This window comes from Diplotaxodon limnothrissa, linkage group LG17 (genome assembly GCF_057381915.1).
Source record: "Diplotaxodon limnothrissa isolate DT_005_m linkage group LG17, D_limnothrissa_male_GT1.1, whole genome shotgun sequence".
In the NCBI taxonomy this organism is placed as follows: Eukaryota; Metazoa; Chordata; class Actinopteri; order Cichliformes; family Cichlidae; genus Diplotaxodon; species Diplotaxodon limnothrissa.
The window spans coordinates 26,132,518-26,160,196 of record NC_140612.1 but is presented as its reverse complement, the minus strand read 5'-3'; the positions used below and the strand labels follow the sequence as shown (position 1 = coordinate 26,160,196).

Sequence of the window (27,679 nt, the reverse complement as noted above, 5' to 3'; positions counted from 1 at the left end):
AGTTTTTGCAGCCCCAACTCTGGAGGATAAATACCTGTTTTTAAAGATGCCACAAAGTGTTGCATACCTATGACTTCATTAGTCCTTTGTTGATGTGAAACTTGATGGTTTAGTGAGGTTTTGCCGTGCATTGAGGTATTTCTGTTTATATTTCATTAAAGGTGTAAACTATCATAGATTGTCTGTTCAAAAATGTTTAATTCCTTGTCAGTGACGGTACTGAATCATGCAATTTGGGTAAAATTGATTTTATTCTAAACTCACCGCATGAAAATGGTAGTTTGTAATATTTTTTTCAACAAATGACATCATTTATCCATTTTTGCCCAAATAAGCAATTTCATGTGATGTTCTTAGTTTCCAATAGGACCGTATGATGGCTTACCGCATTCCAATGGACCAAAAGAATGACACGATGTTGACACAGGTTTGATCTTGAGGTTCTCAGATAATAGTTTGTTTGTGCATGATTCTGCAGCACAAATATGTATTTGCAAGACAAACTGCAATCAAACAGCAAATGCTAAAAGCACCTTTATTCTTGTATTTTTAATTAAAAAAAAGATACCATACCCAAAATATTAACTCTTGAAAAAAAAAAACCCTCACAGGACATTTTGCAGAGTTCGCAGCTGCAACGCAAACAGCAACAAACACTTTGTAGTTCTGTCCTGGAGTTTATACAGGTGCAGTCAGTGCTACTGCTACAAGTAAGCCTAACACCTTCCAGATCAATTTTTTCTGGCAAGAAGGGCTGGCAACTGAGTGAAGGAAAAACCAGCTTGTCCAGTTGCAACAGGCAAAGATTTTGTTGTCTGTCTTTTTCCTTCACCAAAACTACGATGCCAATATCCCACATCCCAAAGCAACGGAGGAATGGGCTTATTTTGACAACAACACACAGGGAACCAGCAGTCAGTGATGGGGAATAGAGGAAGCCTGAAGCAAGAAGCAATCCTGGTCTGCACAATTGAATAGTGTGGATGACCTAGACAGGATGTTGGCACCTTGAGTTGCTGAAGGAAAACTAGCTGCTGGGTGCTGGCTTTTTTCTATAGTCTCCTGGATGTCTTGAAATACAATGTCTTTGTCCCTTAGAAACCACTTCACAGGAGTTGGTGGAGTCTAAAACCTAATGATCCTGGAAAAGCTGGGACGCATGCTGGTGACCTCAGCCACTTGGGGGGGAATCAGAATAAAAGTTTGGTTTTTATGGCAAGGACTGATGCCAGTTTGAAAAATCAAATGGAAATTGTTTTAACATATATTCATGTTATAGCATTTTCTAAATGTAAACAGGAGGTGGCCACTTTTGGCCATGAACATGCTGAGTGGGAGTTTTTCTGCTTTTCTGTGCAAAAAAAAAAAAAGTATGATGACTATATAATCATTGATACTGTTAATTACTGATATACATCTAACTGCAATCATGGGGGAAAAAGAAATCAGATTGTATGTATTATTTGGGGAAAATAGTCATTTTATTATTTTATCTTTTTGTAGATCATTACAATTATGTGATCTAACTGGTATTGAAAGGGTTGAAATTCGGAATTTGAATGAAATTTTGGTTTTCATGACCAGAACTGATGCTAATTTAAAAAATCAAGTCGGTCAAAGTGGAAAAAATAAATATATATATATATATATATATATATATATATATATATATATATATATATATATATATATATATATACATATACATATATACACATACATATATATACATATATATATATATATATATAAATTTGATAGTATTTTATAAACCTAAACAAAAGGTGGCCATTTTGCCACGAATAAGCTGAGTGGGAGTTTTATCTGGTTTGCTTTCCATGCACAAAAATAACAATTCATAATAATCGATGTTGCTGTTAATCGATTTCATGTCCCAGACTCTACCATTAATAATACAAGAAAATCCAGTAGCATGCGAATAAATGAAATGGTGAGTTTTGAGGTTGTCTTCCAACAAGTACATTGTACAAACAAACTGTTTTCTTAAAGGTTAAAATGTAAAAGAAAAAAAGGAATGACTATTTTATATTTATGAAAAGAACTGATGTTAGTTAAAAACTTTATGCAGTAAAAATAGCAACAACCCCCCATAAAAATAATAAAAATTACACACCTAATTTATTGGTGGACATTTTTGCAACGAACAAGCTGAAAGGATTGTGATTTTGAACAAACCCAGAAGGTTAAAAACATTAGCTAACGTCTGTTGTTCGAGAAGCTTGAAATCGTCCGGAAACATCACTAACTGAAGAAAATCAGCCGCTTAAGTGAGGAGTTCAAGATATAAAAGAAAAGAAAAAAGGTGCGGACTTGGTTTTACTTAGATGACATTTAACCCGTTTAGTGTACGATTTATTATGATCAGTATTTGAGCTAAATCGGTGAGTTTTCCGAGTTGATCTAGACTGAATTGCTGTGAACGGACTTGATGGCTAACGCCAGTAACTGACTTGATAATTTCCATCTCCCAGCTAAACGTTACCGTTACTGTTAACTCTTGTTGTAACAGTTAATCTCCGTTGTTCAGGCTCGTTTGTGTTTTTTGTGCAGAATACCTCTGAACAACTTGGCACATTTCAATGATCTGACCATGAGACGGAGCCCGACGAGACCCCGGATTCTCAAAAGAAGAAAACTGCCTTTTCATCAAAATGCGACGGATTCACAGCCTGGAGAATCAGGCTCCAAAGATCCGTCAATACCAGCTGCTGTTCAGAGCTTTCCTGGTGGTATCCGCATCATGGACCATCCATCCAAGTCTGATACTCGGTTGGTATACTTTCCCGAAACAGCAGATCTTCAAAGTGTTATTGGGGACCTCACAGCTAAAGGCAATGAGTGTGGTGCCCAGGGCCCAAACAAGTTCATTCTTCTGAGTGGGAGTGGCAACAAGTGGGACTATGGAGCTGATCCTCAGTCTGCTGCTGAAGCGGCTGCTACAAGGAGTACAGAAGGACATAAAGTCAAAGCTGAAACTACACGCAGTTTCCCAGGTGACAAACTTCTAACTGAAATTAAACCATGTACGGAAAAAAAATTCTTTTATTAATGTTTAGGATAATACTTAAAGTATAAGTGTGGAATTTAGTGCTTGTTTTTCCTCTGTCTGATACTAGGGAATAAGGATGTCAATTACAGTCCTTTAGATGACAGCCTTGGTAGGATGAGCACATGTGCCTTGGAGCCAAATTCTACAAAGCAGCTCAGCAGCAAGGAGAACCAGAACCCTTTACTACAGACTTTTCAGGTTCAGAGCTTTTTCTTGTTAACTGCTTTTTTTCCCTTGCCCTTTATGTGCCGACACAAACTTGTCTGAAGGCAACATTAACCCCAGACATGTTGCTACATGTTCCCTAAACACCCTTTCGTAACCAATTGGTCATGACTGTGATTTATAATGACAGCAATAGTAGTCTGATTACAGAAAATAGTTACACTGTCAGATTTATTGACTGTTGTTTGTTTGTTTTTTGTCATATAGGCACACAATACACATACCAGTGCAGAAGCTCCTCAGCAACCCATTTCAGAGAGGCCACCATACTCCTACATGGCCATGATCCAGTTTGCTATCAATAGCAGAAAGAACAGGAGGATGACCCTAAACGAGATTTACATGTGGATTGAGAACAACTTCCCTTACTATAGAGATGTGGCCAAACCAGGCTGGAAGGTACTTCAGAGCTGCTGAAAGTGTGATATGTTCACAGCTCTGCAGCAAGCAGCAGTTTTCAAATACTTTTTCATTTATAATTGCAGAATTCCATCCGCCATAACCTCTCTGTGCATGACCTGTTCATTCGTGAAACGTCTCCAGATGGTAAAAAGTCTTTCTGGACTATCCGACCTGAAGCCAATCGATGCCTCACACTTGATCATGTGTACAAGGTGAGTGCAGCTGACTCGTTGCTTTTACATCGGTGATATCTGGGAACATTTGTGGTACTTGGCCTGAATGTTTTGTTGCAAGAATGCTTGTTAAATGCTTATTGTTTTACCTTGTGTTTATATAATGATTTTGCTTGGATCCTTGTTTTTCAATTGTTTTTTTTTTCATGGCTGACACCTTGAGAGTGTTTTGAGATTCCTCATATTGTTTTTCATCTTATTTTCCCCCTAATCTCACTTCACATCTCTCTCTGTAGCCGGGCTGTGATCCAGTGACTGCCACTGTTCCTGTGCCAATGCTTTTACTGGCTAATCAAGTAAGACTGATTTAGCCCCTTTCTTTTTCTTTTCTTTTAGTTCTTCAGGAGCCATCTTCAAGTCACAACCTCAGAAAAATCTGAACGTTCATGAATCTATTTGTCACCAGACTTTCAGACCCACAGAGTGTAGCTACACCTGTTTTTGTTGCAGGAGGAGACGAGAGCAGCAGGGAAGCAGAGAGGCTGAAGTCAGTCTGAAAGGCTAATGTGCTTTAAGAGCACTTGTTTCTCCTAATGTCTGGTATCCATACAATCATAAAGCTTTTATTCCTCTCATATCAGTAAAGATGTAGGGTCGGCTATGAAGGGCCAAATTTTGGACAGAACGCCAAGTTATTGTTGTTAGGTGGCAGCACAGTAAGGCTCCTAACTGATATAATTTCTGTCTCATCTTACTTTTCACAGCACCAAAAGAGGACACTTCCAGATGCAAGAAAAACACCAACTAGCTCTGGTGAGTTAAAAGAAATGTATGAGTTGTTTTATAAATTTGAGACTTGAGAAAGATCAGAGGTTGGCAAACTGCTGTTTAGTTTGGAAATGTGTAGTGCAATGTTGTTGTGTTTTCTGTGTTCAGAGAGAAAGATGAAACCTCTTCTGCCTCGAACCGATTCATACTTGGTGCCCATACAGCTCCCCGTCACTCCTTCTGTCTACCTGCCATCCACTTCTACCCCTTTTCCTCCGCCCTGCTCCCAGCAGAAGGGGAACAATTCACGAGGAACAAAGAGAGTCCGCATAGCACCGAAGGTAATGAATTTCTCATATATTTCAGCTTTTTAAAATGTGTTGTTGTTGTTGTTTTACTTCATAAGCTATGCAAGTTGCAAACTGCTTTTCAAAACAAGTATTTCTTGGAACTCCCTAGAGTTTACATTGACAACATTATGTGCATAGAGATGAGTATGAACTTCACCCATACCACTAAGATTTTAATGGGAATGGTTGCATGTCTGACAGGTGACACAAAGTGATTCCCCAGCTGTGATGATATCTCCTCAGAAGAATACGGACTTTAAGGTAGAAGTGAAGGAGGAGCTGGTATGTGTTCCAATTAAATGCGAGACCCCCAAAGCTCCTCCAAAGAGACAAGCCAGCAGCTCACGGCGCAAACAGTGTTTGGTTCTCTCTGTGAATGAAGAGCCTGTTCTCCTCTGCCACGAAAGTAATTTCTTTGACTCTGGCGTAGCCTCCGATGCTTCGACATTCCAGGACAATCCACATATTGAGCTGGATGAAGACAAGCATGGGCAGGAAAGCCCAGATAGGGAGTTCTCATTCAAAACCCCGATAAAAAGTAGCAGCCATTTGACCTCATCCACCCCCAGCAAGCCACCTTCTTATGTTGCATCTTTTAAAGTGACCCCGGTGGGCAAAGGAAGCCAAGATATTCTACACTTGAGCCCTATTCGTACACCAGGTGGTCCCACAGATACTCAACAACACGACTACACCACCTTCAGCTTCAGCAGCACTCCCTTTAAAGACTTGCCTCTGTTTAACTCCCCAAGAGAGCTGCTCACATCTGCTCCCTCCAGAGTGACCGGACCAGCAGAGTCGCCCACCGAATGCCTCAAAAGTAGCTGCTCCAGAGAGCTTCTGCAGGGAGGCAGTTCCACAGCAGCCAATCGCTCAATCACAGAGGGCCTCGTCTTGGATACCATGAACGACAGCCTGAGCGATTTATTGTTGGATGTTAGCTTCTCTGGTCTGGATGATGACGACCTTGGTATGGCGAACATCAGCTGGTCTGAGTTCATCCCTCAGTTGAAATAGCCAGAGGGCCGAAACACATTCTATGGCTAAGCAGTGTCACCTGTTTCTTTTTCCTTTTTTTTTCTTTGTGTAAACACTACATGATTAGGCCCACACCAAATTGATTTGCACATTTTAATATATAATTTAGCTTCTACACAAATTTTAAAGGATATATTTTCAAGATGCTTCACTGCAGTTTGAGTCAGCGTCTTAGAGCTGACTTAGAATAATAGATTGTGATGGAGGATTGCTAGTAATAGGCCTTGACAAATAGCACTAACAGGAACAGGACTGTTTCTTTATTTAACTGTAGGACTTTCTTTATCACATGACTTCATAAATTCTCACAGTAATTGTCCTTGTGTATGCAAGAGTGAAATGTTGTGGTTTCTAGCAGTTTTCAGACCTTGTACCTGACTAAACTCTGTGTTTCTAAGACAACAATCAATGTGTTGGTGCCTCATATAACATGAAGATTTTTTACTTATGTTTTTGGGTATAAGCAAACTTTGATCTTTTGTCTTGCTCAGATCAAATTTAATGTAGAGACAAGGCGTAATTTCTACACCCTGAAATATTCTTCAATACAGCAATGAACCCTTTTGCACATAGCGTATTTTATTTGAAAAACTATGTAGCAAGACTGCTTATTTCTGTTTATATTTCAATAAAGGTTTAAACTATCATAGGTTGTCTGTTCAAAAATGTCATTTTAACTAACGTTTCAAAATGAACATTTTGAGTGCATCTTTGAAACTTTAAGTACTTTTTTTGTAAGGTCTCTGGTATAAACACTACATACTTGCATAATTGATGCAGTTAGTTTCTCTAAACACGTGGCTCTTTATATAAAAGTAGTACAAAATGAAACATTTGTTTAAACTGTTAAAAATGTCTTCTTAATGTTTTGTCCAGGTAGTATCCGTGTAGTCTGCAAGTAGAATGCAGGATGCCTCTTGGGTCTTCAGTAAGTCTGGACTTCCTGTTGAGCCACTTCTAGAAGGATCTGTAGCTGTTTGCTGCAGTAGTCTGGGAGAATTGAGGAAAGTCAGAATTAGTTTGTTCACTACAAGCAACTGAGTTTCTCGATTTCACTCATCCTCTTCCTTCTTAACAAAAACAAGCAGGCATATATGATCATTTGACACTACCAAAGATGCCTATGTTTAATATTAAAAATAGAGCCACTAAATTCAGTCCCATGACGAAAACTATCATGTTAATACATTCTGAAGAAGAATATTGGTACAACTTACCAAATATGCGCCTGCATCTACGGGGCAAACGAAAGCGGTAGACAGTAACATAGTAAACTGGGACACCAGTCAGTGTTAGAGCACAACTTTGTCCTGTGTTCCAGGGGTCAGAGTAAAGAGACAGACCCACAATGAAGAAGGAGACCATTGTGAAGGTGATTCCAATGACCAAGGGCACCTTCACATTACAACAAATAAAACAAGTTGGTCAGCGTAGTGTGCAGCAGTAAGATAAAGGGAGGTTTTTTTGAATTCAGTATGCTAACCTTAAAAGGTCTTGGATGGAGAGGAAAACGATATCGATGTATGAGCATCCCCAAGGTTACCAAGGCGATGAAGAACCAGCGTGAAAAGGATGCAAAGTTGAGGAGCTGGTAAATCTCTCCAGTGATTAACATGAAAATTACCAAGGGGTACTAAAGGGACACAGGGACACAAGCAAGATAGTTATGAAGCCACTATTTTAAGAGTATCACATTATATCTCTTTGTCAGACCCTGTGCAACCCCTCATTCCTTTAGATCTGGATTAAGGCTTTGTGTTTCCCATTTTCAACCAGCCTCTTTATCCTGTGCCTGGATCCTATTGTTATTATTCATATGACATGGATAAACTTAATACAAATAAAATGTTATAATTGTTTTACTGCGTATTCTCAATTTTAATAATGCAACATAATAAATAGAATAAGTCATCTATTTATTTGTTTAGATTGCTTCAGCTGTTTTAAAAGTAGTTTACCAGGAACAACACAGCAGGTAAAGGTGTGTGTCTGCGGATGTGAATCATGGAAAAGATGGCTGGCCAGTGGCCTTCCCTGGCTCCCACAAACAGCATCCTGCAACACAGAGCTCTCATTAGAATTCAGGCACACACACAAAAAAAATGACAATACTAAACCTTTATGGTCCTCAGATTACCTAGGTGCCCCAAAGAAGCCACCGTGAAGTGCTCCAAGGCAAGATATGGCAACAAGAACGGGGATCACAGGAGCCAACCCCTGAAAAGCACGGTTGGCAAATGTCTGCAGAGGCACAAACAGCAGATCAGACCAACAGTGACATACCACATTTACTCTAGTTTTTCCTTTTTTTTAATGATACATAAAGCAAGAAATAGAACTGACCACAGCCACAGCATCTGACAGAAGCACCTCAGCGGGAGTCATCATGGTGTAGTAGGCCACATTAACAAGCACATAAAAGACTGTCACTGCCACAATGGACAAGATTATTGCCAGTGGCATGTTTCTGATAAAGCGGGATACACACAGAGAGATATAACAGCAGGAGGCAACTTGGTTTTCAAAAAAAACGACAGACTATAGCAGATGTTTCATGCTAAAATACCTATTAGGGTTTGTGACTTCTTCTGTGATAAAGTTCAAATTAAACCTAGAGGAAAAGAGAAAGCCAAGACTCAGACATAAAGCTTTGATTGTTAGTTACAGTACATACATTGTCATGTAATTTATGGTTCTTTTCACTATTACTGGGGGAAAGAGTTTTGAATACCGTGTGATACACAGTAAAATACATTGAATTTGCACTGATCCTCAAACCACTGTACACTTACCATCCACCATAGGCATAGAGGCCGCTATAGAAGGCCAGTGGCAACTTATCCAGTGTTAACAAATCAACCTCGAAACCATTCTGGAAATTTTCTGTCTTCCCTGCAAAGACAGAGAGAATAAATGAGCTGAATACCAACTCTGTCTTAGGTTTAACAATTAGGTGCTCTCACCTTTGGCCAGTGCAATGAACCCTGGGACGATGATGAGGGCCAGGGCAAACATCTTAATGAAAGTCAAGGCGACTTGAGTGCGAAAGGCCATGTTCACACTCCAGCAATTGACGGCTACGACAAACGCTGAAGTGACACAAAGACAAAGAACTGGTTAAAGATATGTGTTGTTCTACACATAAAGTGCTCCAGACACAGATGAGTTATAAAAGCACTCACTCACTCCAAGGATACTGACAAGTCTGATGAGCACTATGGGAGCAGCACAGGGTGTGAAGAATGGCTCCACCACATAATGACCAAAGGCAAGGGAGACATAAGACGCAACAGATGGCCTAGAGGTGGACAATATCTTTGTGAGTATTATGTTTGAGGCAGTTAAATTTTTTTTTAGAACCAGTAAAAACCATACCTGATGAATAAAAACTCATTCCAGAGTCGTAGGAAGGCAGGCAGAGGCCCCAAAGTCTCCAGCAGGTATGTGTAGTGACCCCCTGATTTTGTAAAAGTGGTGCCCAGTTCTGCATAACAGAGGGCTCCTAATAGGCCAGAGGCAGAGCAGAGTTTTGGAGAAATAAGAGTATGACTTTTACTTTATAATTATTAAATGGCAAAATTTTTAGAATGTCTTTTAAGTAGTTTTAAAAGCTACTTTCAGCTTCCCCTTATTTACAACAGTGAAAAAAAAGGTAAATGGCCTGTACAGGGAGTGCAGAATTATTACGCAAGTTGTATTTTTGAGGAATAATTTTATTATTGAACAACAACCATGTTCTCAATGAACCCAAAAAACTCATTAATATCAAAGCTGAATGTTTTTGGAAGTAGTTTTTAGTTTGTTTTTAGTTTTAGCTATTTTAGGGGGATATCTGTGTGTGCAGGTGACTATTACTGTGCATAATTATTAGGCAACTTAACAAAAAACAGATATATACCCATTTCAATTATTTATTTTTACCAGTGACACCAATATAACATCTCCACATTCACAAATATACATTTCTGACATTCAAAAACAAAACAAAAACAAATCAGCGACCAATATAGCCACCTTTCTTTGCAAGGACACTCAAAAGCCTGCCATCCATGGATTCTGTCAGTGTTTTGATCTGTTCACCATCAACATTGCGTGCAGCAGCAACCACAGCCTCCCAGACACTGTTCAGAGAGGTGTACTGTTTTCCCTCCTTGTAAATCTCACATTTGATGATGGACCACAGGTTCTCAATGGGGTTCAGATCAGGTGAACAAGGTGGCCATGTCATTAGTTTTTCTTCTTTTATACCCTTTCTTGCCAGCCACGCTGTGGAGTACTTGGACGCGTGTGATGGAGCATTGTCCTGCATGGAAATCATGTTTTTCTTGAAGGATGCAGACTTCTTCCTGTACTACTGCTTGAAGAAGGTGTCTTCCAGAAACTGGCAGTAGGACTGGGAGTTGAGCTTGACTCCATCCTCAACCCGAAAAGGCCCCACAAGCTCATCTTTGATGATACCAGCCCAAACCAGTAATCCACCTCCACCTTGCTGGCGTCTGAGTCGGACTGGAGCTCTCTGCCCTTTACCAATCCAGCCACGGGCCCATCCATCTGGCCCATCAAGACTCACTCTCATTTCATCAGTCCATAAAACCTTAGAAAAACCAGTCTTGAGATATTTCTTGGCCCAGTCTTGACGTTTCAGCTTGTGTGTCTTGTTCAGTGGTGGTCGTCTTTCAGCCTTTCTTACCTTGGCCATGTCTCTGAGTATTGCACACCTTGTGCTTTTGGGCACTCCAGTGATGTTGCAGCTCTGAAATATGGCCAAACTGGTGGCAAGTGGCATCTTGGCAGCTGCACGCTTGACTTTTTCAGTTCATGGGCAGTTATTTTGCGCCTTGGTTTTTCCACACGCTTCTTGCGACCCTGTTGACTATTTTGAATGAAACGCTTGATTGTTCGATGATCACGCTTCAGAAGCTTTGCAATTTTGAGACTGCTGCATCCCTCTGCAAGATATCTCACTATTTTTGACTTTTCTGAGCCTGTCAAGTCCTTCTTTTGACCCATTTTGCCAAAGGAAAGGACGTTGCCTAATAATTATGCACACCTGATATAGGGTGTTGATGTCATTAGACCACACCCCTTCTCATTACAGAGATGCACATCACCTAATATGCTTAATTGGTGTAGGCTTTCGAGCCTATACAGCTTGGAGTAAGAACACATGCATGAAGAGGATGATGTGGACAAAATACTCATTTACCTAATAATTCTGCACTCCCTGTATTTGTATAGCGCTTTACTAGTCCCTAAGGACCCCAAAGCGCTTTACACATCCAGTCATCCACCCATTCACACACACATTCACACACTGGTGATGGCAAGCTACATTGTAGCCACAGCCACCCTGGGGCGCACTGACAGAGGCGAGGCTGCCGGACACTGGCGCCACCGGGCCCTCTGACCACCACCAGTAGGCAACGGGTGAAGTGTCTTGCCCAAGGACACAACGACCGAGACTGACAGTGCTGCAGGTAGCTCCACATGTTTGATTTGGCAGGTTTTTCATGCACCACATGCCATTCTTGATGCAACCCTAAATGGATTTGTGTCTCTTTCCAGGACTGAACTGGGCTGTCCACTTGTGCAATCATGACACCAACATAAATCTAGCTTTTTACTATTGTGGGATTATAATATTATTTTATGCCATGTTAGACCCTAATTAAAGATTGTGAATTATTATGTAGTTTTAGTTTGCATTATTCTCCTGAATTAGAAGAAGGTGATAACTATTGCATTTGTTAAACTGATTTGCATTACATTAGACTGCTGATTTATTGTGAATGAATGATATTGTTTCATGATGCATTATACTGCTGAGTTATAAGAAATACTGTTCGCAGAAAGTCATCGCCTTATCTGTCTGATTAGAAGAGAACAGAACATACTGGAGAGGTTTTCTGCCCCATCTCAGCAGGAGCAGATAAACAGGGAGCCAAGGTCGTAGCTTAGGCGCTGTGTGAGAGAAAGAATGTGAATGTTTAGGCTTTTATGATTAGGTGGTCAATGGTCACTGTATTGTCCCTAACGGGAAATTGATTTGCAGTATGTCCGTACAAACAAACAAACAGACAACCAACACATCACATACACTCACCAAGATAATATAATATAAGCCTGATAAAACAACCTAGATTTTTCATCAAAAAAGTGCAATGTGCAATGGCAACAACACTTATGGTTTAGTGTTATTAACTATGATAATAGCACTAGGTACAAAAGACAGTCTTTTTTTTTTTTTTTTTTTTTTTTTTTTTTGGCCTGTCCCGTTTGGCTCTTTTGCCATCAGAATTGTTGTCTAAAGGCAAAGAAAGATGCCCAACGGATTTACTTTACCAAACTGACCATCCCAGCCTTGCCGTAATGGTCCATTTGATTCACCTTTTATTGTTTATTTTATTTTCACTTACTGAATACGGGACAGACTTGACTGGGGGAAAGAAGGGGAGAAAGAAAGAGGGAAAGAGAAACAGCTGAGAAGAGGGACGGGGGAGAAGGGCAAAAGACAAAAACCAACAGAACGGGCAGAGAAAAAAAATGCATATATCAATCACCTGGATCACCTGCTGAGAAAGAAAAAAGAAAGCAAGCAGAAGAGAACAAGAGTAATAGAATAAACAACATCACAATGATATATGGGAATATGACAGTAAATACTAAATGTTAAACATTATTGTGCAGCACATAAGATCAACAGAACACAGTGTGCTTTGAGGTAGGAGCCAAAAAGGGTGTAGTTTGTGGGTGTGATCACCCGTGTGTACACCTGTGAGCATGGACGCGCTTGTTTTTTGTTTTTTTAAAAGGTTCCTTCATGTAATAATCTGCTAGAGGGTGTGGGGGGGCCACAGCCCCGTCCTCCAGGGCGTGAAGCAGGTGTGGAGGAGATCAAAACTCCAGACATCCAGAGGCCCCCAGAACACAAGAGACCAAGGAAGACCAACAGAGGGGCAGCTGCGCCACTGTCCCGGAAAGAGCTGAGGAGAGTCCCAGATGAGGGCTCACTCAGCAGCCGCGGAGCAGAAGCCAGGGGGAGTTGCAGTGACGCGCCCGTGAGCTCCGCCGGCAGCCAGCTGCGCCTGAGTGACCGAGCCCCAGGCCGAGAGGCCGGGGGCACCCCACCTCCGAAGTGGCCCGAGCGAGCCCCAGGCTCCAGGCCCCGATAAGCGGCCGCCAAGGAGTGAGCCGGTGTGTACCTGGACGCCCATCCCCGGACACAAAGAACCACCAACGCACCAATGTCTGAGGGGGTCCGCCACTGGCAGGGGAAGTGGTGGTAGGGGGAGATAGGCCTCCAAACCTTGGAGGGCCTGAGATGTCCCCAGAGAGGTGGCGCCTGACACCCAACCTGACATATAGACACAGACATACAGGCACACACAGATACAAACATCCATTCCCACCCTCATGCTCTCATATGCACTTACTCCACACTCAACCAACGTGGAGACAGACATAAAGAGACGTTGTACACACGATCACACTCCCCAAGCGTACTCTACAAACCGGGTCTAGGTGCCCTCGCCCCTGGAGGGGGGAACTGCACCCAGACCCAGGTGGTGTTTCCCTTTTCCCTGCGGTGGGGGGAGGCAGACCGCCCCGACTCCGCAGCAGCAGGAAGGCTCCACACTCCAGACCGCAGTCGGACGGCCAACTCCTCCTCCTAGCCCCCCTGCTCCAGCAGGTCGCAGAGAACGGGGGTGAGAGAAGACTCCAAACCTCCCTCCACCCGCTCATTGTAATGTTGATGCATGTGTGTTCTAAGGTGCATTTAAAACCCAGGAGGGCATGGAGCTACCTGCCAGAGAGCAGCAGGTAAGCGCATGGTCCCTCCTGCTAGCCCTCAATGTCTACGTGTATTTAAAATTGAGAGGTGGGCAACGATGCCAGGGGTGGGGTGTACACCCTGATGGTACTTTGGACTCCGTGTATCGTGCCCACCCCCAAGATCCTATATGTATGTGTAATGAGAGTGTGAGTAATGTGAATGTCTAAGTTGTGGGATAAAATTGAGGCAGAGGCAGCCAGAAGGGGACAGAGGGGGGGTAGCCTCCTCTGCACCCTGGTGACATACCCCTACTCCAAGGCCCTGCATGTGTGGGTGGTTGTGGTGGAGCGGGAAGAGGGAGGCAGCTGGAGATGGGGAGGGAAGGAAGGGAGGGGCAAGTGACCCCTCCCTGGGGCCAGCTCCCCCGCTGACCCCAGTAGGCACCCCCATACTCCGCGACCCGCCAGGGAAAGGGGGCCCAGGCCCATCCAGACCGGGCCCAGTGCAGCAGCGCCGCCCGGCCCCACAGAGCCCGGGACAGTCCACCCAACCCCACCACAGAGAAAACTGCACCCACCCCACCATCCACTCATCTTCCAGACTACATAAGACAATAAACACCCAGGCTGAGATCTTCCTCCACCTCTCCTGTATCTCCCCCTCCTGCAGAGGGAGCTCCTGAGGAGAGGAAAGCTCCTGCAAGATGTGACAATCTCCCCCACCAGTTGAAGAGCCCCCCAGGTGGCTCGACGCACCGGCGGCACCCTGCTCCAGGGCTGGGCCCCCATGCACCCACCCGCCCACAACCCCGGCAACACACCAACCAGGACCCAAGCCCCCGAGGCCCAGTCCGGGTCCCAGCCCAAAGACGGAGCGCCCCCAGAACCTCACGCCCATCCCGGACCCACCCAGGGCCAGCCAGGCTACCAGGTCAGTAACCCACGTCCGTCAGCACAGACCCTCCCCTAGCCCCGCTGCACGCAGCCGCGAGGAAACAGTCACCGGAGAGCCAACAGAGCCCCTAACCGGACATGACCGCTACCCCGGGTTGAGCCCCCCAAGGAAGATGCCTCCGGGGAACCCCCCGACGCCCTAAGCCTGTCCCTACCCCCACACCAATCACAACAGTGAAGGCGGGACCAAACTATGACCCCCCACCCCCACTAGGTGATGGAGCTGATCAAAGGAGCCCAGAGCAATTGACAAAAGACAGTCTATGTCTCTTTGTCTTCACTGCAGGCACTTTATAACGACGACCTGATGGAAGCAGTTGAAAATCATTAAAGAGAGGATGATCTGAACACAACAGGACAGAGCTTGCCTTCCTCAGCACCTGCCTGTTATAAAAGTCCACAAGCTGGACCTGAGACCTCCCTGAAATCTTGCCAGACACTTTAACCAGGTTGTTAAGTCTGGTCTTTTTATTCAGGGACATATTACCGTACCAAGCAATGATACAGAAGGTTAAAACAGATTCAATAAAACTTTTATAAGAAAGAGTCATCATTTCAGATGAAACATTAAAACCTCTCAACCTCCTTAAAAAGTACAGTCTTTGTTGAACCTTTTTCACTGTAGCAGCAAGATGTGACTCAAAGGACAGAGTCTTATCAAGAACAACCCCCAAATACTTATAACTGTCCACCAGTTCAATGGCTGCCCCATTTACCACTATTTACTCATAAAACACATTGTTTCTCATATTTGACACTTAAGTGCAAAGAACAATAGCAGGAAAAAGGTAGAACAAAAGCAGACATCAGCTGAAATGTCATTCATCTTACCAAAGAGAGAAAGGACACCACATAGCACCCACACCAGCAGAGATAACCCCACGCTGCCACTGTTCATCAGGACTCCTTTCGGTGCAATGAAAATCCCACTGCCCACCACAGTCCCAATGATGAAGGACACGGCAGGCAGCAGTCCGATCTGCCTCCGAAGGAACACCACTTCATCATCTCTCTTATCCATCTTGTTATTTCCCCTTTTCTTTATCCTGGTCCCCTCCATTTCTCTCTGTGGCTGTAGGTCACAGGGTGAATGTGCTGGACACTGTGGCAGGAAGAAACAGCACAGGCTGTAACAACACCCCCACCCCCCAATCCTGTCTGTTTTTTCACCACTCATTGGCTCATACCCCACCCGCCCAGGCTGAGCTGGGAACAAAGCCAGCAGTCTTCCAAACTTAAGCAACAATTAACACTGTACACTGTGGATGTGCGGATGGATGTGTGTACAGCTTGGAAGAGGCCCTGTGGGTTCAGACGGAGACAGGTCAGGGTGCTGTGGAGGCAGCTGCGTAGACTGCAGGAGGGCTACTTTCAACAAAATCTACACAGACTAAAATCTGTCCTGTCAAGCTATTTTACACAGTGTACATACACGTTTTACGCAAAAACCTAAAAATGATATGAGACAACAGAAAAACAAAAAAAATGACAGAGGCCACTTTATTAATATTCCTTACTTTCACTTGAGTGGCCACTGCATGGATGTCAGCTTCACTTTATCAGCAGGAGCTCTGCTTGTTAACATTCCTCTACACACAGCACACATCAAGTTCTTTCTGTCAAGATTCATGACGAGTGAATGACTGCATCTGCACTCAGAACTCCTCTCACTCAGATAATGCAAACATGGATGCATTCAAAATGCGGTCAGACTGAGAAACATTTCTAGTATATCATTTGTAAAATGTTCAGCATAATCAAAACTTTTTTTCAAATAACAATTTATGTGTAAAAGTTGTCCATGCACTAATGTATAGTTCTTTATTAATATGTCTGAACACTGTAAGGAAATCAATTTTTACAGTATAACTATTTTTTCTTTGGTGATACTAAGACTCATGGGAATGATTTCTCCTCCACTCAATTCAATTACTTAAAAGGTTTGATTGCTATAGTCAATTATTTTGCATTTTTACATTTTTATGAGAATGTGTTATGGTTTCCAGTGACTGTGTGACCAATAACAGTGGGAAGGTGTAGTTAGAATAGGGCATGATGGTTAACACTTGAGTCTTGTCATAGTTCATAAAAGACAAGAATTCAGGTTACATAAGACATGCTATTCATTTATATTTTACAGCAATTAACCATTTATTGAGATTACAGTAGGAACACCAAAATAATAGCTGCTCAGTTTTAACCAAATAGCTCATAGGATTATACTTTGGAGCTTAAATTTTACTCAGTACAGAATAGCATTACTTTTTGCTGTAAGCAAGCTGTCAGCATCTTACTGTACACATTTCTTTGATTTTAAAGTGTCAACCCCTTAAAAAGAACAATGTTTATACAAGTTTTAATAAATGGTTATGGTAGAGACTGAATCAAATGTATATTTAGATATTTAAATAATGTTGTTAAACCTCAGCGTGCATACAGTCCGTTTGTGTTCGATTATGCCTGTTACTACTTGGTGTTTCTCCATCTTTGGCCAGCAGATGGAACTCATGTCTCTTTCTTGGTAAATGTTACCTCACAGATGAACGTGCTCTTATTTTCCTCTAGAAGATGGCAATCACATCTTACCTGGCTTTGAATTTTACAGGCTGCTAACCTTGATTCTATGATTATATCAACTGTGTCTTCTGCAGTTGAATGCGTACATAATTGTCTCCAAGGTAAAAAAAAAATAAAACCCCCAAGACATCCCGAGCATCACAGCGTGAAATTCCCAGGGTGGGTCCAAATTTAGTCCTTCTCTCTGCAGGTAAACCCATCCCAGGAGACAAGGGCTTATCTTCCCTGCTGTTTTCCACCTGACCTGCTAAGATCCCTGCTTTGTCAACTGGAGGCCAAACAAGCTTCAACTGCTCACTCCCAACTGTTTCTCCCATAGGCTCGTCTCACATGGAGCAGAATACAAAAGGAACACATCTTAATATTTCTCAGGAGCCATTCACACAAGGGACCATCTGGCTTTTCCATTTAGTGAATCAATAGAGGTGCTTCTGTTTCTAAAACATCGGATATGTATCGGATTCAGTACCACATACGAAAGTGACCCAGATCGGATGTGAAAATATCGGATTTGTGCTGTTCACACTGTCATACCATGATCGTATATGGGTCGCATAGGGTCAAAAAAATCGGATTTGATGCGCTTTCGCCTGCAGTGTGAACGTAGCCTTAGTGTTAGGCCTAATGTAATAGGCTAGTGATTCTTTTCTGATTGCTGGCACAATTGCTCTAAAGTCATGAAGCTAGTTTGATTGCAAGTGATGGTTTTAAGATTTGTATACGATTCATTTGTTTCTCACCTCTCCTCCTGACTGCAGCTAGCCTCCGCGCAGATTAAACGTATGAACTGAAAAACCAGTCCAGGTGTTTTTGGATCTCTTTCAGGGAGAAATTCCAGGAAGGGAACATTCCAAGTGTGGTATGAAGTAGGGGAAATGTTGTTTGATATTGATGGATGTGTTGATTGCAAAAAGTTAAAGAGCACAGACATTGCTGAATATATTTATGCTGCTGCTGACTATATAGTTAAAAGTTGCAGCAGCTCTTGAAGACTCTTGTGTGTCTGATGATGATTTTAGCAGATCGCAGTGACTTTATTGCCGGGAGCCCTAGCTAAAGAGGGTTTAGCCCAGGTGTTTATTTATTAGTTTGATTTAGTTTAGGATTATACACTTTAAGTTGGACATATACATTACTTTTCCTTCTTTCTCGAGAAATTATCTTTTTGTTCTGGTTTTTCTTTAATTGGGCCAGCCAATCTGTTCTGTAAATATGGCACACTAATCCACTGTTGTAAAAAGAAAGACTGGACTGTTGATCTGTTGAACAGTTTATTTCTGCCTCCACCGCTACGCTCATGGAAGCATCATCGTTGGTACCCAGCTGAGGTTTTTGCATGCACAGAGCATGGAGACCCCAATTATAAAATGTATAATCGGGTAAACCCTGAGTGTTCCTGTCCTGGGAATTAATTAACTTTCACACAGAAATGCACAAATGCACCACCACACATATGCGTACTGTACATGAAAACATAAACATAATGCTTAAGGGATTTCAGTGATATGGAAAAAGCCAGATATAGAGGCTCCCGCACACATATATGCACACATCACGTGTTGTTATTACGGGTTTGGGTGTGAACAGTGTGAACAAGCTGTTTAACTTTGTGAAGAAAACTTGGCTGTCTGAAGCTTATTTACAGTAAATGGATTATATTCAGTACAATGACTGATGTTAATGTACTCTGCAGAGTTTGAAAAGTAATATTGCATGAACAAGACTGAACAACCCTTTCTAAGAGGTAAGAAAAGCAGAGAAAACATGTGGAGCTGACCCAAACCAAAATCAGATCAAAATACAAAACATGTTTTCTCAAAAATTTCAAGGCCAATTTCTTTTTTACTCTTGAGCATTTCATTGCATCACACCAAATTCAGCATATAGATTTATGTACTTGGAAGTGCAGATTTTGGAAGCGAGTACTAGCCCATCCCACAATATTGTTGGTGCCTTTAGGAAACTGATTTAGTTATTCACACTGACAAAACTTAATCAAAAATAGGAGTGATGGTTGTTTGCTAAAAATGGGTAATTTAAGCTAGTTGCCAGGTGGCTGCCAGGCAATGTCATGACATTATATTATATCATGCCTACTTCAACTCCTGTGGATATAATTAAAAGTTACTGTAAAAAATTAAAATAGCACACTTTTATGAGGTATCACAGGTGCACAATGCTAAAAATGGGTCATTTTAGTGTGTTGCTAGTTGGCTGCTTGGCAATGTCATGGTCTCATGATATCTGCTATAGATACAAACGCTCAGGGGCCTAAGATGTACCTGTGTGGCAAGTTGGTTGCTTGTCTCCTGACAGACACACAGACAGAGATTTTATGCATTGTAAGATAAAATATATGTTTTATATATGTTCAAAGTTCTTGATGATAATACTCAAACTTTAACTGCTCATGAAGCATTATTGTTCTTTTTTTAGGCATTACACTGTGTCTTTAGCTTTTATATGAATTAATTTGAGACCTTGTTGGCTGCAGTTTCTCATAATGAACAGGAGCAAGGACTAAAAAGCAGGACTCAGATCATCTATTGCAAAACAGCAAAGCGCCCAGGGCTCAGCAAAGGCAGGAATAACATACTAATGTAAATCAGGTCCTACTGCAGCTGGTCAGGGATTTCTGCAGGAGAGGAAAACATGGATTGATTAAGGTTCAGACGAGTATGACCAATTGCTCTTGATAGTTTGATATTAGTTAGATAGTTTCCATTCAGTTCTTACTTGGTTCTCTTTTGCAGTTGAAGGAGGGTGAGTATGCAGATGGCCAAGGGAGTCCTAAAAAAAGATGAAGCAGCAGCCTGACAGGTGTGCAAAAAAGGTTACCGGCTTGAGTGAAGCGGGTAAGTGTACCAGTGAAAGGAGCTTGTGATCCTTAGGTAAAGAGAAACAGAGGAGCTTTTTTCAGCTGTTGTTCAGCTTTCAACAGAAGACATGCATAAAAGCAGGATTACTGACCAAACACACACAAGGAAACAGTGTTTACAACGGCAAGCCTGATGCCCACCGTGAGGCGACATAGCAAGAAATGACAGTACCAGCCAGTTCTTAAATACTGCAAGACTTAATTTCCAGGGTTACCAACATGTACGATGGCTGAAGCCCAGGAACACAAATTTTGCCAAAAAGGAGGGTGTCCAGGAAAACCTGGCCCAGTGCTCCACCTGAGAGTACAAGGACAGAAGGAAAGAAGAGGGAAAGAAAAACGAAAAAAACTCCAAACGAGAGGAGTGGGACCATAACACATTCATGTTTGTGTTTACCAGCATAATGCATGGATGTTTGTCTAAACATAAAGCCTAAAGATTGGGTAATAATCAAAGACAGTATAAAAGATGTATCTACCTTTCAGGTCTGAAAAGTGAAGCCAGTGCTTTAAAATATGCTCCTCTATTTACACACACTAGATGCAACTTTGCATGACCCCCGCCCCCCCAACTAACAAATACCTTATCTAGATTGCTCCAGTTTGAAGCAAATACTACTGAAATTTGCAGGGCACACAGTCCTGGACGTTGCTTTTAGGAATCAGGTCACACCAGGCAGTCCATCTATCAGTGCTACCTCTGGCACACAGCAGACATCCACCTTTGACTTTAGAATGTGTCTCGAATAAGAATCATGTAGCATGTGTTGCATGGGACCATCACATTAGATTTAAACATTAAGCATGATGGACAGGGTTGGCAAATGTTACATTGGTAAAGTGAAATGACAGGTTACAGCAGAGTACTCAAGCAAATGGTTTGATTAAGTAGCTTACAGTGCAGTTTCAAATTACATTTCAACCCTTGAGAGGAAGGCAGAAGGTGCCCTGTGTATGTGTGCATTTGTGTTGCTCATGGTTGGATTTAGTGGCACTTGACTGCAAAATTAATGCCATGGTTCCTTTAAGTTGTACACAAACAAGAAAGGCTAGCGTTCAAAGCCTTTCTGGGGATTTTGAGGTCTCCACAGTGTTCAAAGCGTAAATAAACACCACTGGCTCTGTAGCCTGGTGATACAGACCTCCACTGTCCAGAAGCCAGGCCACAAAGAACTGTTGAAAAAAATAAACAAAAGGCCACCACATCAATCTTCATCTTACATGCTCCCAAAAGGAAGTCCATCCATCCTTTTCTCAACCCTTTGTTTTGATCACCCTCTCCCTTTCTCTCCTTTTAGCAGCCTGATACACATCTTAGGTGTTTAGAGTCCTGCTCAGTCAATTATCTGGAGATCTGGTCCAGTAACAATACAAAGTGTGTGCAGTATGCTGTGTGACTAGGACAGATAGTTCAATAGTTCAATTAGTGTTTACATTTCAAACCCACCTTGAGTTATTTGATTTTACTTACACTATTTATAACTTTACGTAATACACAGAAAAGCCGCTTTAATTATGTTGCAGATCTGCATCATAAATCGCTCACAACAACAATCACCATGAAAAATGTGATTAAAGTACAATCAGTATTCATCATAAATAATGAATACAAATAACAATTCATCACTTTCATAATGTGATGGTGGGCACTGATTGTAGTTATGCGCTGTGAACCATGCACCATCAATTACAGTTTTAATTGTCTAAATGCTTGCACTGCTTTGAATCATTTCAGCACTGTACGGTATGGCGTGTATTTAAGTCGATATTGTGTGTGTTCATTTCATTTCAAGAAGAAGGGCAAGGTGACGGACAAGTTCCGGTTCTCAATTTCAGGAACCATTATTCCATCCATAACGGAACAACCAGTTAAGAGCTTGGGGAAACTCTTTGACTCCAGCCTGAAAGACTACTGCTATTCAGAAGGCAAATGAGGAGCTGGGAGTGTGGCTCATTAAGGTGGATAAGTCTGGCCTGCCTGGAAGATTTAAAGCCTGGATCTACCAGCATTCCATCCTGCCCCGAATCCTGTGGCCCTTGCTTGTCTATACAGTTCCAATAACTACTGTGGAATCCCTTGAAAGAAAGATCAGTGGCTTTCTTCGTAAGTGGCTGGGACTTCCCCGCAGTCTCACCAGCGCTGCCTTGTATGGGGCAAGCAACAGCGTGCAGCTACCCTTCAGTGGTCTCACAGAAGAGTTCAAGGTGGCTCGCACACGAGAAGCCCTACAGTACAGAGATTCTAAAGACTGCAAGGTGGCATCAGCAGGTATTGAGGTAAGGACAGGAAGAAAGTGGAAGGCTGAGAAGGCAGTTGAGGTGGCGGAGTCACGCCTAAGGCAGAAAACACTGATGGGGGTCTTAGCAACAGGGGGAGCAGGCTTGGGGTACTTCCCAAAGGCCCAGGTCAGCAGGGCACAGGGAAAGGAGAGACACCAGCTACTCCAGAAAGAGGTCCGAGCAGGTGTGGAGGAGGAGCGAGTAAGTAGAGCTGTAGGCCTCAAGCGGCAGGGAGCATGGACAAGGTGGGAGAGCACCTTGCAGCGCAAGGTCACCTGGGCAAACATCATGCAGGCAGACTTCCACCGGATCCGATTCGGCAGTATACGACACTCTGCTAAGCCCAGCAAACCTCCATCTGTGGGGAAAGAGCGAGACACCTGCCTGTCCCCTGTGCTCTGGAAGAGGGACCCTAGAACACCTCCTTAGCAGCTGCCCAAGGGCCCTGGCCGATGGTCGGTATCGTTGGCGGCACGACCAGGTGCTCAGAGTAGTTGCTGAAAAGATTGCCTCAGCAATCAGCACCAGCAAGCATCATCAGGCTCTGAGGAAGGCAATCTCTTTTATTAAGGCTGGAGAGAAAGCCCAGGTGCGCCCACATTTGACAACTGGCCTCCTCAACACAGCCTTTGATTGGCAGCTACAGGCTGACCTGGGTAAACAACTAAAGTTCCCTCAGAACATTGCAAAAACATCACTCCGGCCAGACATGATAATTATTTCTGAGGCCTCAAAACAGCTGATCATGCTGGAACTCACAGTGCCCTGGGAAGAGCGGATTGAGGAGGCCAATGAAAGGAAACGAGGAAAGTACCAGGAACTAGTGCAGGAGTGCAGGGGAGGGGGCTGGAAGACTTTCTATGAATCCATAGAAGTGGGTTGTAGGGGCTTTGCAGGACGATCACTCTGCAAAGTCCTAGGCCGGCTGGGCGTGGCTGGGGCAGCCAAGAAGAGGGCCATCCAGGCTGTGAGTGAAGCGGCAGAGAAAGCCACAAGGTGGCTGTGGATCAAGAGGGCTGATCCGTGGGTAGCTACTGGTACGCAAGTCGGGGCCTGATCACCCCCGGCTGGGTCGCCTGGGCGAGGGTGTATGATGTTGTGAGACCCGAAACACCTGATGACCCTAGGATACATCACTGAAGATGCGTACCAGTGCATCCAGGAGATGTGTCTTTATAGTTCACAGTGTGTCAATGAGATTATTAGGCTGGAGAAGGAAAATCCGACAATGTTATCTCAAAAAGGAATATTTACTTAAAATCAGTACCAATAGCCCAGTCGCCATCCATGTTTCTCATACAGGCAGCAAGGGGCCTGATTTCTTCAATTAATTTTCTTTATTAACAATAGCAAACAGAAAGAAAATAATATAACTAGTAATAATCTATACCAAGTGTAAAACTTCTGGGCTGAAAGATGTGACAGCTGCCTCTAATTGTCGGCCATTTTTTGAGTTTTCTTAGGATTGATACCTTAACTAAGGAGGTTATGGTTTTGGTAGCGTTTGCATGCTTAAACATGTTGCTTGGTTAGTGATAGCTCTAAAAGGTTTGAATGAATTCAGATAAAACTTTGTAGGGGTGTAGAGTGGGGTCATGTTAACAATGAGTTCAAATTTGGTTTACATCCACCACGGTCTTCAAGGTCAACTTAACAATTTATTAGTCGAAAATTGACCTTTGGCTTCTCCTTCAAGGTCAAAGAATTGATCTGAAAGTCAAAGTGATAAAAATCCAATACACAGCTTTTTAAACCCAAGTTTCTCACTGCCATTGTTTGAATTGACAACTTACGGCTACATGGGGAATGATATATGGGGTAAATACTGCCCAGAGTGAACTACCTTGGCAGACGTTTGCACTCTCTGCATCTTTTTTTCTTTATACAGCCAGAAGAGTCGATGGCTGTAGATCATTAGAAACAATACAGGTGTAAGGCACCTCTTTTCAGACCAAGACGCTAATATACAGTCTAAATCTATATCCCATTGTCTGTTTTCACTATACATAAAAGTTTGAGCCTTCAACCTTTGCATTCACTTTAGCATTTATGCATAATTACTTTGATTTTACTTTCAGTTGTCTCATGAACTCACTTTCCTTTGGTATGTCTTTGTCATATGGACCATTCAAGCCTGTGTATACCCCATAATTTAATAGCTTGTTTAACCAGCTTCAGCACTTTGGAGGAATCTTGGCCTGCTCTTCTTTGCAATTGTACCTCAGTTCATTGAGATTTATTCATGCACAGCTCTCTTCAGGTCCCACCACAGAATTTTAATCAAGTTCGACTGGGCCATTGCAACACCTTGATTCTTTTCTTTTCACTGGGCCACATTAACAAACAGTGTGTAAATCGTGCATCTCTGTTCTCCTTGCCCTCCCCCTTTTTAACTTTTTTTTACTTGAGCCAGTCAGTGAGTATCTCAGAAGAAACACTATTATTAAAATTTATATTATTTCAGCCACAGCCTTTTTTTCTTTTTAAACTGTTCCCTCCAGTGGAAACATTTTGGAAAGCTCAGTTGGAAGGTCCAGTTTTAGTCAGATTTTTTCCCTACTTTCTTCCTTTAGTGTTGATTGCACATGTCTGTTGGTTTACAATGATTCTGATTCGTATGCATGGTGATACAGTACGAACAAAATAAATTGGTGTGCATGTTTTGTGAATCTGATGACTTTGTGTACCCACTTGTTTGCTCAGAAATCAGTGAGTAAATGCCATTGTCCTTTTGACCTAACTTCAAGGTTTTTTTACTTACACAAATTTTAATTGCATTAAGAGATGGTTACAGTCAGGGTTGGGGAGTAACGGAATACATGTACCGCCGTTACGTATTTAAAATACAAAATATGAGTAACTGTATTCCGTTACAGTTACCGTTTAAAAAGGTGGTATTTAGAATACAGTTACTTTGTTGAAATAAATGGATTACACGGTGGTATTTTCCTGTTTCATATTGTGGCGGGTCAGGACTGTTTGGGTTTTGTTTGACAGCTATGTTCTGTTGTTCCAGGCGGCAGCGTTACGGTTGCCATGGTGACGCGCTCTCTCTGCGACTGTGTGTTTCCTGGGTGAGAGAGCGCTTTTTTGTTGTTGTTGTTGTTGTGCTAAGCTAATAGGCCTAAAGAATGTAGCCTTATGCAGGGCTGGACTGGGACAAAAAATCGGCCTGGGCATTTTGACTAGAGACCGGCCCACCAAAAATGTGACGTCATTCAGGGGTAAAACCGCAAAGGATTCTGGGAACTTGTGGCAAGAGGTAGTAGCGCATGCAGGCTTTCAACTGAACTCAGTTACACAGCGATAAAAAGAAACACAAAAAATGGCAAGAAGCTGTTGTATTACTAACTGCAATAGCCGGTGTTGTGCCAAAAAGTGATTGTCTGCCAAAAAGTGATTTCCGGTATTTGCCAAAAACTGATTGCTCGTATTTAAATTGCTATAAGTAACTTGTTGGGCTATAATATGTGAAACATATGTCAAATGCATCCCTCATGGATGACATAAAGTCATCTCTCTAGGTAGCTCCCCAGCTGGGTCTAGACTGGGTCTAGAGAGTATTTTAAATTCAGGGAATTTAAAATAGAAAGTAGCTCGTCCACAGAAGGACTGGTAGCTCCCCTTACGATAAGGGTTCAGATCGCGCGAACAGGTGTGAATGTGAATGTGTGTGTTTAGTTAGTTAGTTTGTTTGCGTGTTTTAATCAATTTTAAATCATGCTTTTTATTTGTTTTTGTTTCTAATGTCTCTGTAAAGCACTTTGAATCACCTTGTTGTTGAATTGTGCTATACAAATAAATTTGCCTTGCCTTGCCTTGCCTCTCCATCTCCATCTCTCTCTCCTGCTCTTTTATTTCTCTCTCTTGCTCCATCTCTCTCTGCTGCTCTTCTGTCTCCTCTGTCACAGACTTCTCCACTTTTGATGATAAATCAGCCTGGTGCAACATGTAAGGATTGGCACAATTTGTTAAGATTTTGAGGAGTTTGAGAAACTAAACTTAAGCATAAAATAAAATTTACAATCAGTAACTTCATAGCACCCGCCCAGCAGTATATAAACTCCGTCATGCTAGCTAGTACGCAGTACCAGTTATTCTAAGCGACTGTAAAAAGTCAGCACAACGAAAACAAACTACAACTAAACTTGGTTTATATCTGACACAGATAGACAGCAGGTCATAACTTCTTACCTGAAGCTTAGTTCCTCTGCCACTATGACCGGCGGCCGCCTATGGTCTCTCCCCCTCTTGCCTCCCCTTTCCCTTATCCACCTGCTGGCCTCCACCACTTGCTGATGTTGCTAAATCTGTGGAAGCTATTCCATAGCTTCCGCCAAACAATTCAGTTATTTTTACACATTTGGCAGCGTCTGCCTGAAGGGCTTGTTTCTTTTTGGCCCTAATTTTTTCTGCACCTCCTTTCCTTTTTTTGTTCTCCATTCTCTTTAGTTCGTCTATAAGATTGCTAAACAAGGGGGAGGGTACATCCGACCTCCTCGGCTGTAATTCATCCAGGCCAGAGTCGATCATGACCAATTGGCCAATCCAACACCTTTCATTATTTATACCCTTTCAAAAAAAAAATTTTTAAAAATCGATCGGCCCATAAAAACAAAAAATCGCCAGCGGCCCACCGGGCAAATGCCCGATATGCCCGATGGCCAGTCCAGCTATGGCCTTATGGCAGTGTAGTCCGTGCTGCAGGGAGAATGGACTGCCATACCCGTTATGTGTCTGTGAGCGCGAGGAGGGAGAAAAATGTGAGTGGAAAAGTACGAGCTGTCACCGAGCAGAAACAATAATAACCACTGCAGCCAAGAAGAGTGCCTGACGAGCCCAGTTGTAAGTAAGCTATTAAGACTCGACTGTACACTGTGTTCGTGTTTTCCTCCGAAAACAATAAGTTCCGTTGGAGCAGCCTTTCAACGCCTCTCTCTGTCTCTATTTTTCGGCTACGAGCCCGACACGGAACCCACGTATTAGCCAGAGGTCCCTTTACTACGGTTCGGAGCCGCGGACCTTCAGTAATAGTAATAAATCACACAGCAACAGAACATTCATGCAGTTGTAAAAAGCATGATAATATATTAAGTAATCCAAAGTATTCAGAATACGTTACTCTCATTGAGTAACGTAACGGAATACATTACGAAATACATTTTGGGGCATGTATTCTGTAATCTGTAGT

The 27,679-nt window shown here is 42.6% G+C and overlaps 2 protein-coding genes and 1 pseudogene across 4 annotated transcripts; 2 read left to right on the top strand and 1 right to left on the bottom strand.

Annotated features, from left to right (window-relative positions):
• The first annotated feature begins 2,602 nt into the window (after positions 1–2,602).
• On the top strand, positions 2,603–6,005 carry LOC146615084 (forkhead box protein M1-like). 3 transcript variants are annotated; one of them, XM_085376402.1, is made up of 8 exons: positions 2,603–3,044; positions 3,138–3,268; positions 3,503–3,694; positions 3,781–3,909; positions 4,167–4,226; positions 4,644–4,683; positions 4,807–4,979; positions 5,190–6,005. In XM_085376402.1, exons 1-8 carry the CDS (start codon positions 2,612–2,614, stop codon positions 6,003–6,005), a joined length of 1,974 nt encoding a protein of 657 aa, XP_085232528.1. In that variant the 5' UTR covers positions 2,603–2,611. The 3 variants fall into 3 exon arrangements, with proteins under 3 accessions (XP_085232528.1, XP_085232527.1, XP_085232526.1); XM_085376401.1 differs by having other exon boundaries at positions 2,612–3,014; positions 4,635–4,683; XM_085376400.1 differs by having other exon boundaries at positions 2,612–3,044; positions 4,635–4,683.
• An 881-nt stretch (positions 6,006–6,886) lies between these two features.
• Positions 6,887–15,822, bottom strand: LOC146615083 (cystine/glutamate transporter). The gene is made up of 12 exons (XM_085375482.1): positions 15,585–15,822; positions 9,402–9,528; positions 9,209–9,324; positions 8,990–9,115; positions 8,819–8,918; positions 8,593–8,637; positions 8,370–8,493; positions 8,164–8,267; positions 7,985–8,081; positions 7,510–7,659; positions 7,244–7,421; positions 6,887–7,016 (listed from the first exon to the last, which is right to left on the bottom strand). Exons 1-12 carry the CDS (start codon positions 15,811–15,813, stop codon positions 6,952–6,954), a joined length of 1,461 nt encoding a protein of 486 aa, XP_085231608.1. The 5' UTR covers positions 15,814–15,822; the 3' UTR covers positions 6,887–6,951.
• Positions 15,823–20,434: 4,612 nt separating this feature from the next.
• On the top strand, positions 20,435–23,545 carry LOC146615082 (uncharacterized; annotated as a pseudogene).
• Positions 23,546–27,679: the final 4,134 nt, after the last annotated feature.

Bases quoted from the DNA above. Each gene is read 5' to 3' on its own strand.
- LOC146615083 (XM_085375482.1), bottom strand. From the start codon at position 15,813: ATGGAGGGGACCAGGATAAAGAAAAGGGGAAATAACAAGATGGATAAG. The intron at 9,325-9,401 runs GTATGGTTTTTA...GTCCACCTCTAG, and splicing joins AATGAGTTTTTATTCATCAG to GCCATCTGTTGCGTCTTATG. The intron at 7,422-7,509 runs GTTAGCATACTG...TGTAATGTGAAG, and splicing joins TCCATCCAAGACCTTTTAAG to GTGCCCTTGGTCATTGGAAT.
- LOC146615084 (XM_085376400.1), top strand. From the start codon at position 2,612: ATGAGACGGAGCCCGACGAGACCCCGGATTCTCAAAAGAAGAAAACTG. The intron at 3,045-3,137 runs GTACGGAAAAAA...GTCTGATACTAG, and splicing joins TCTAACTGAAATTAAACCAT to GGAATAAGGATGTCAATTAC. The intron at 4,980-5,189 runs GTAATGAATTTC...CATGTCTGACAG, and splicing joins GAGTCCGCATAGCACCGAAG to GTGACACAAAGTGATTCCCC.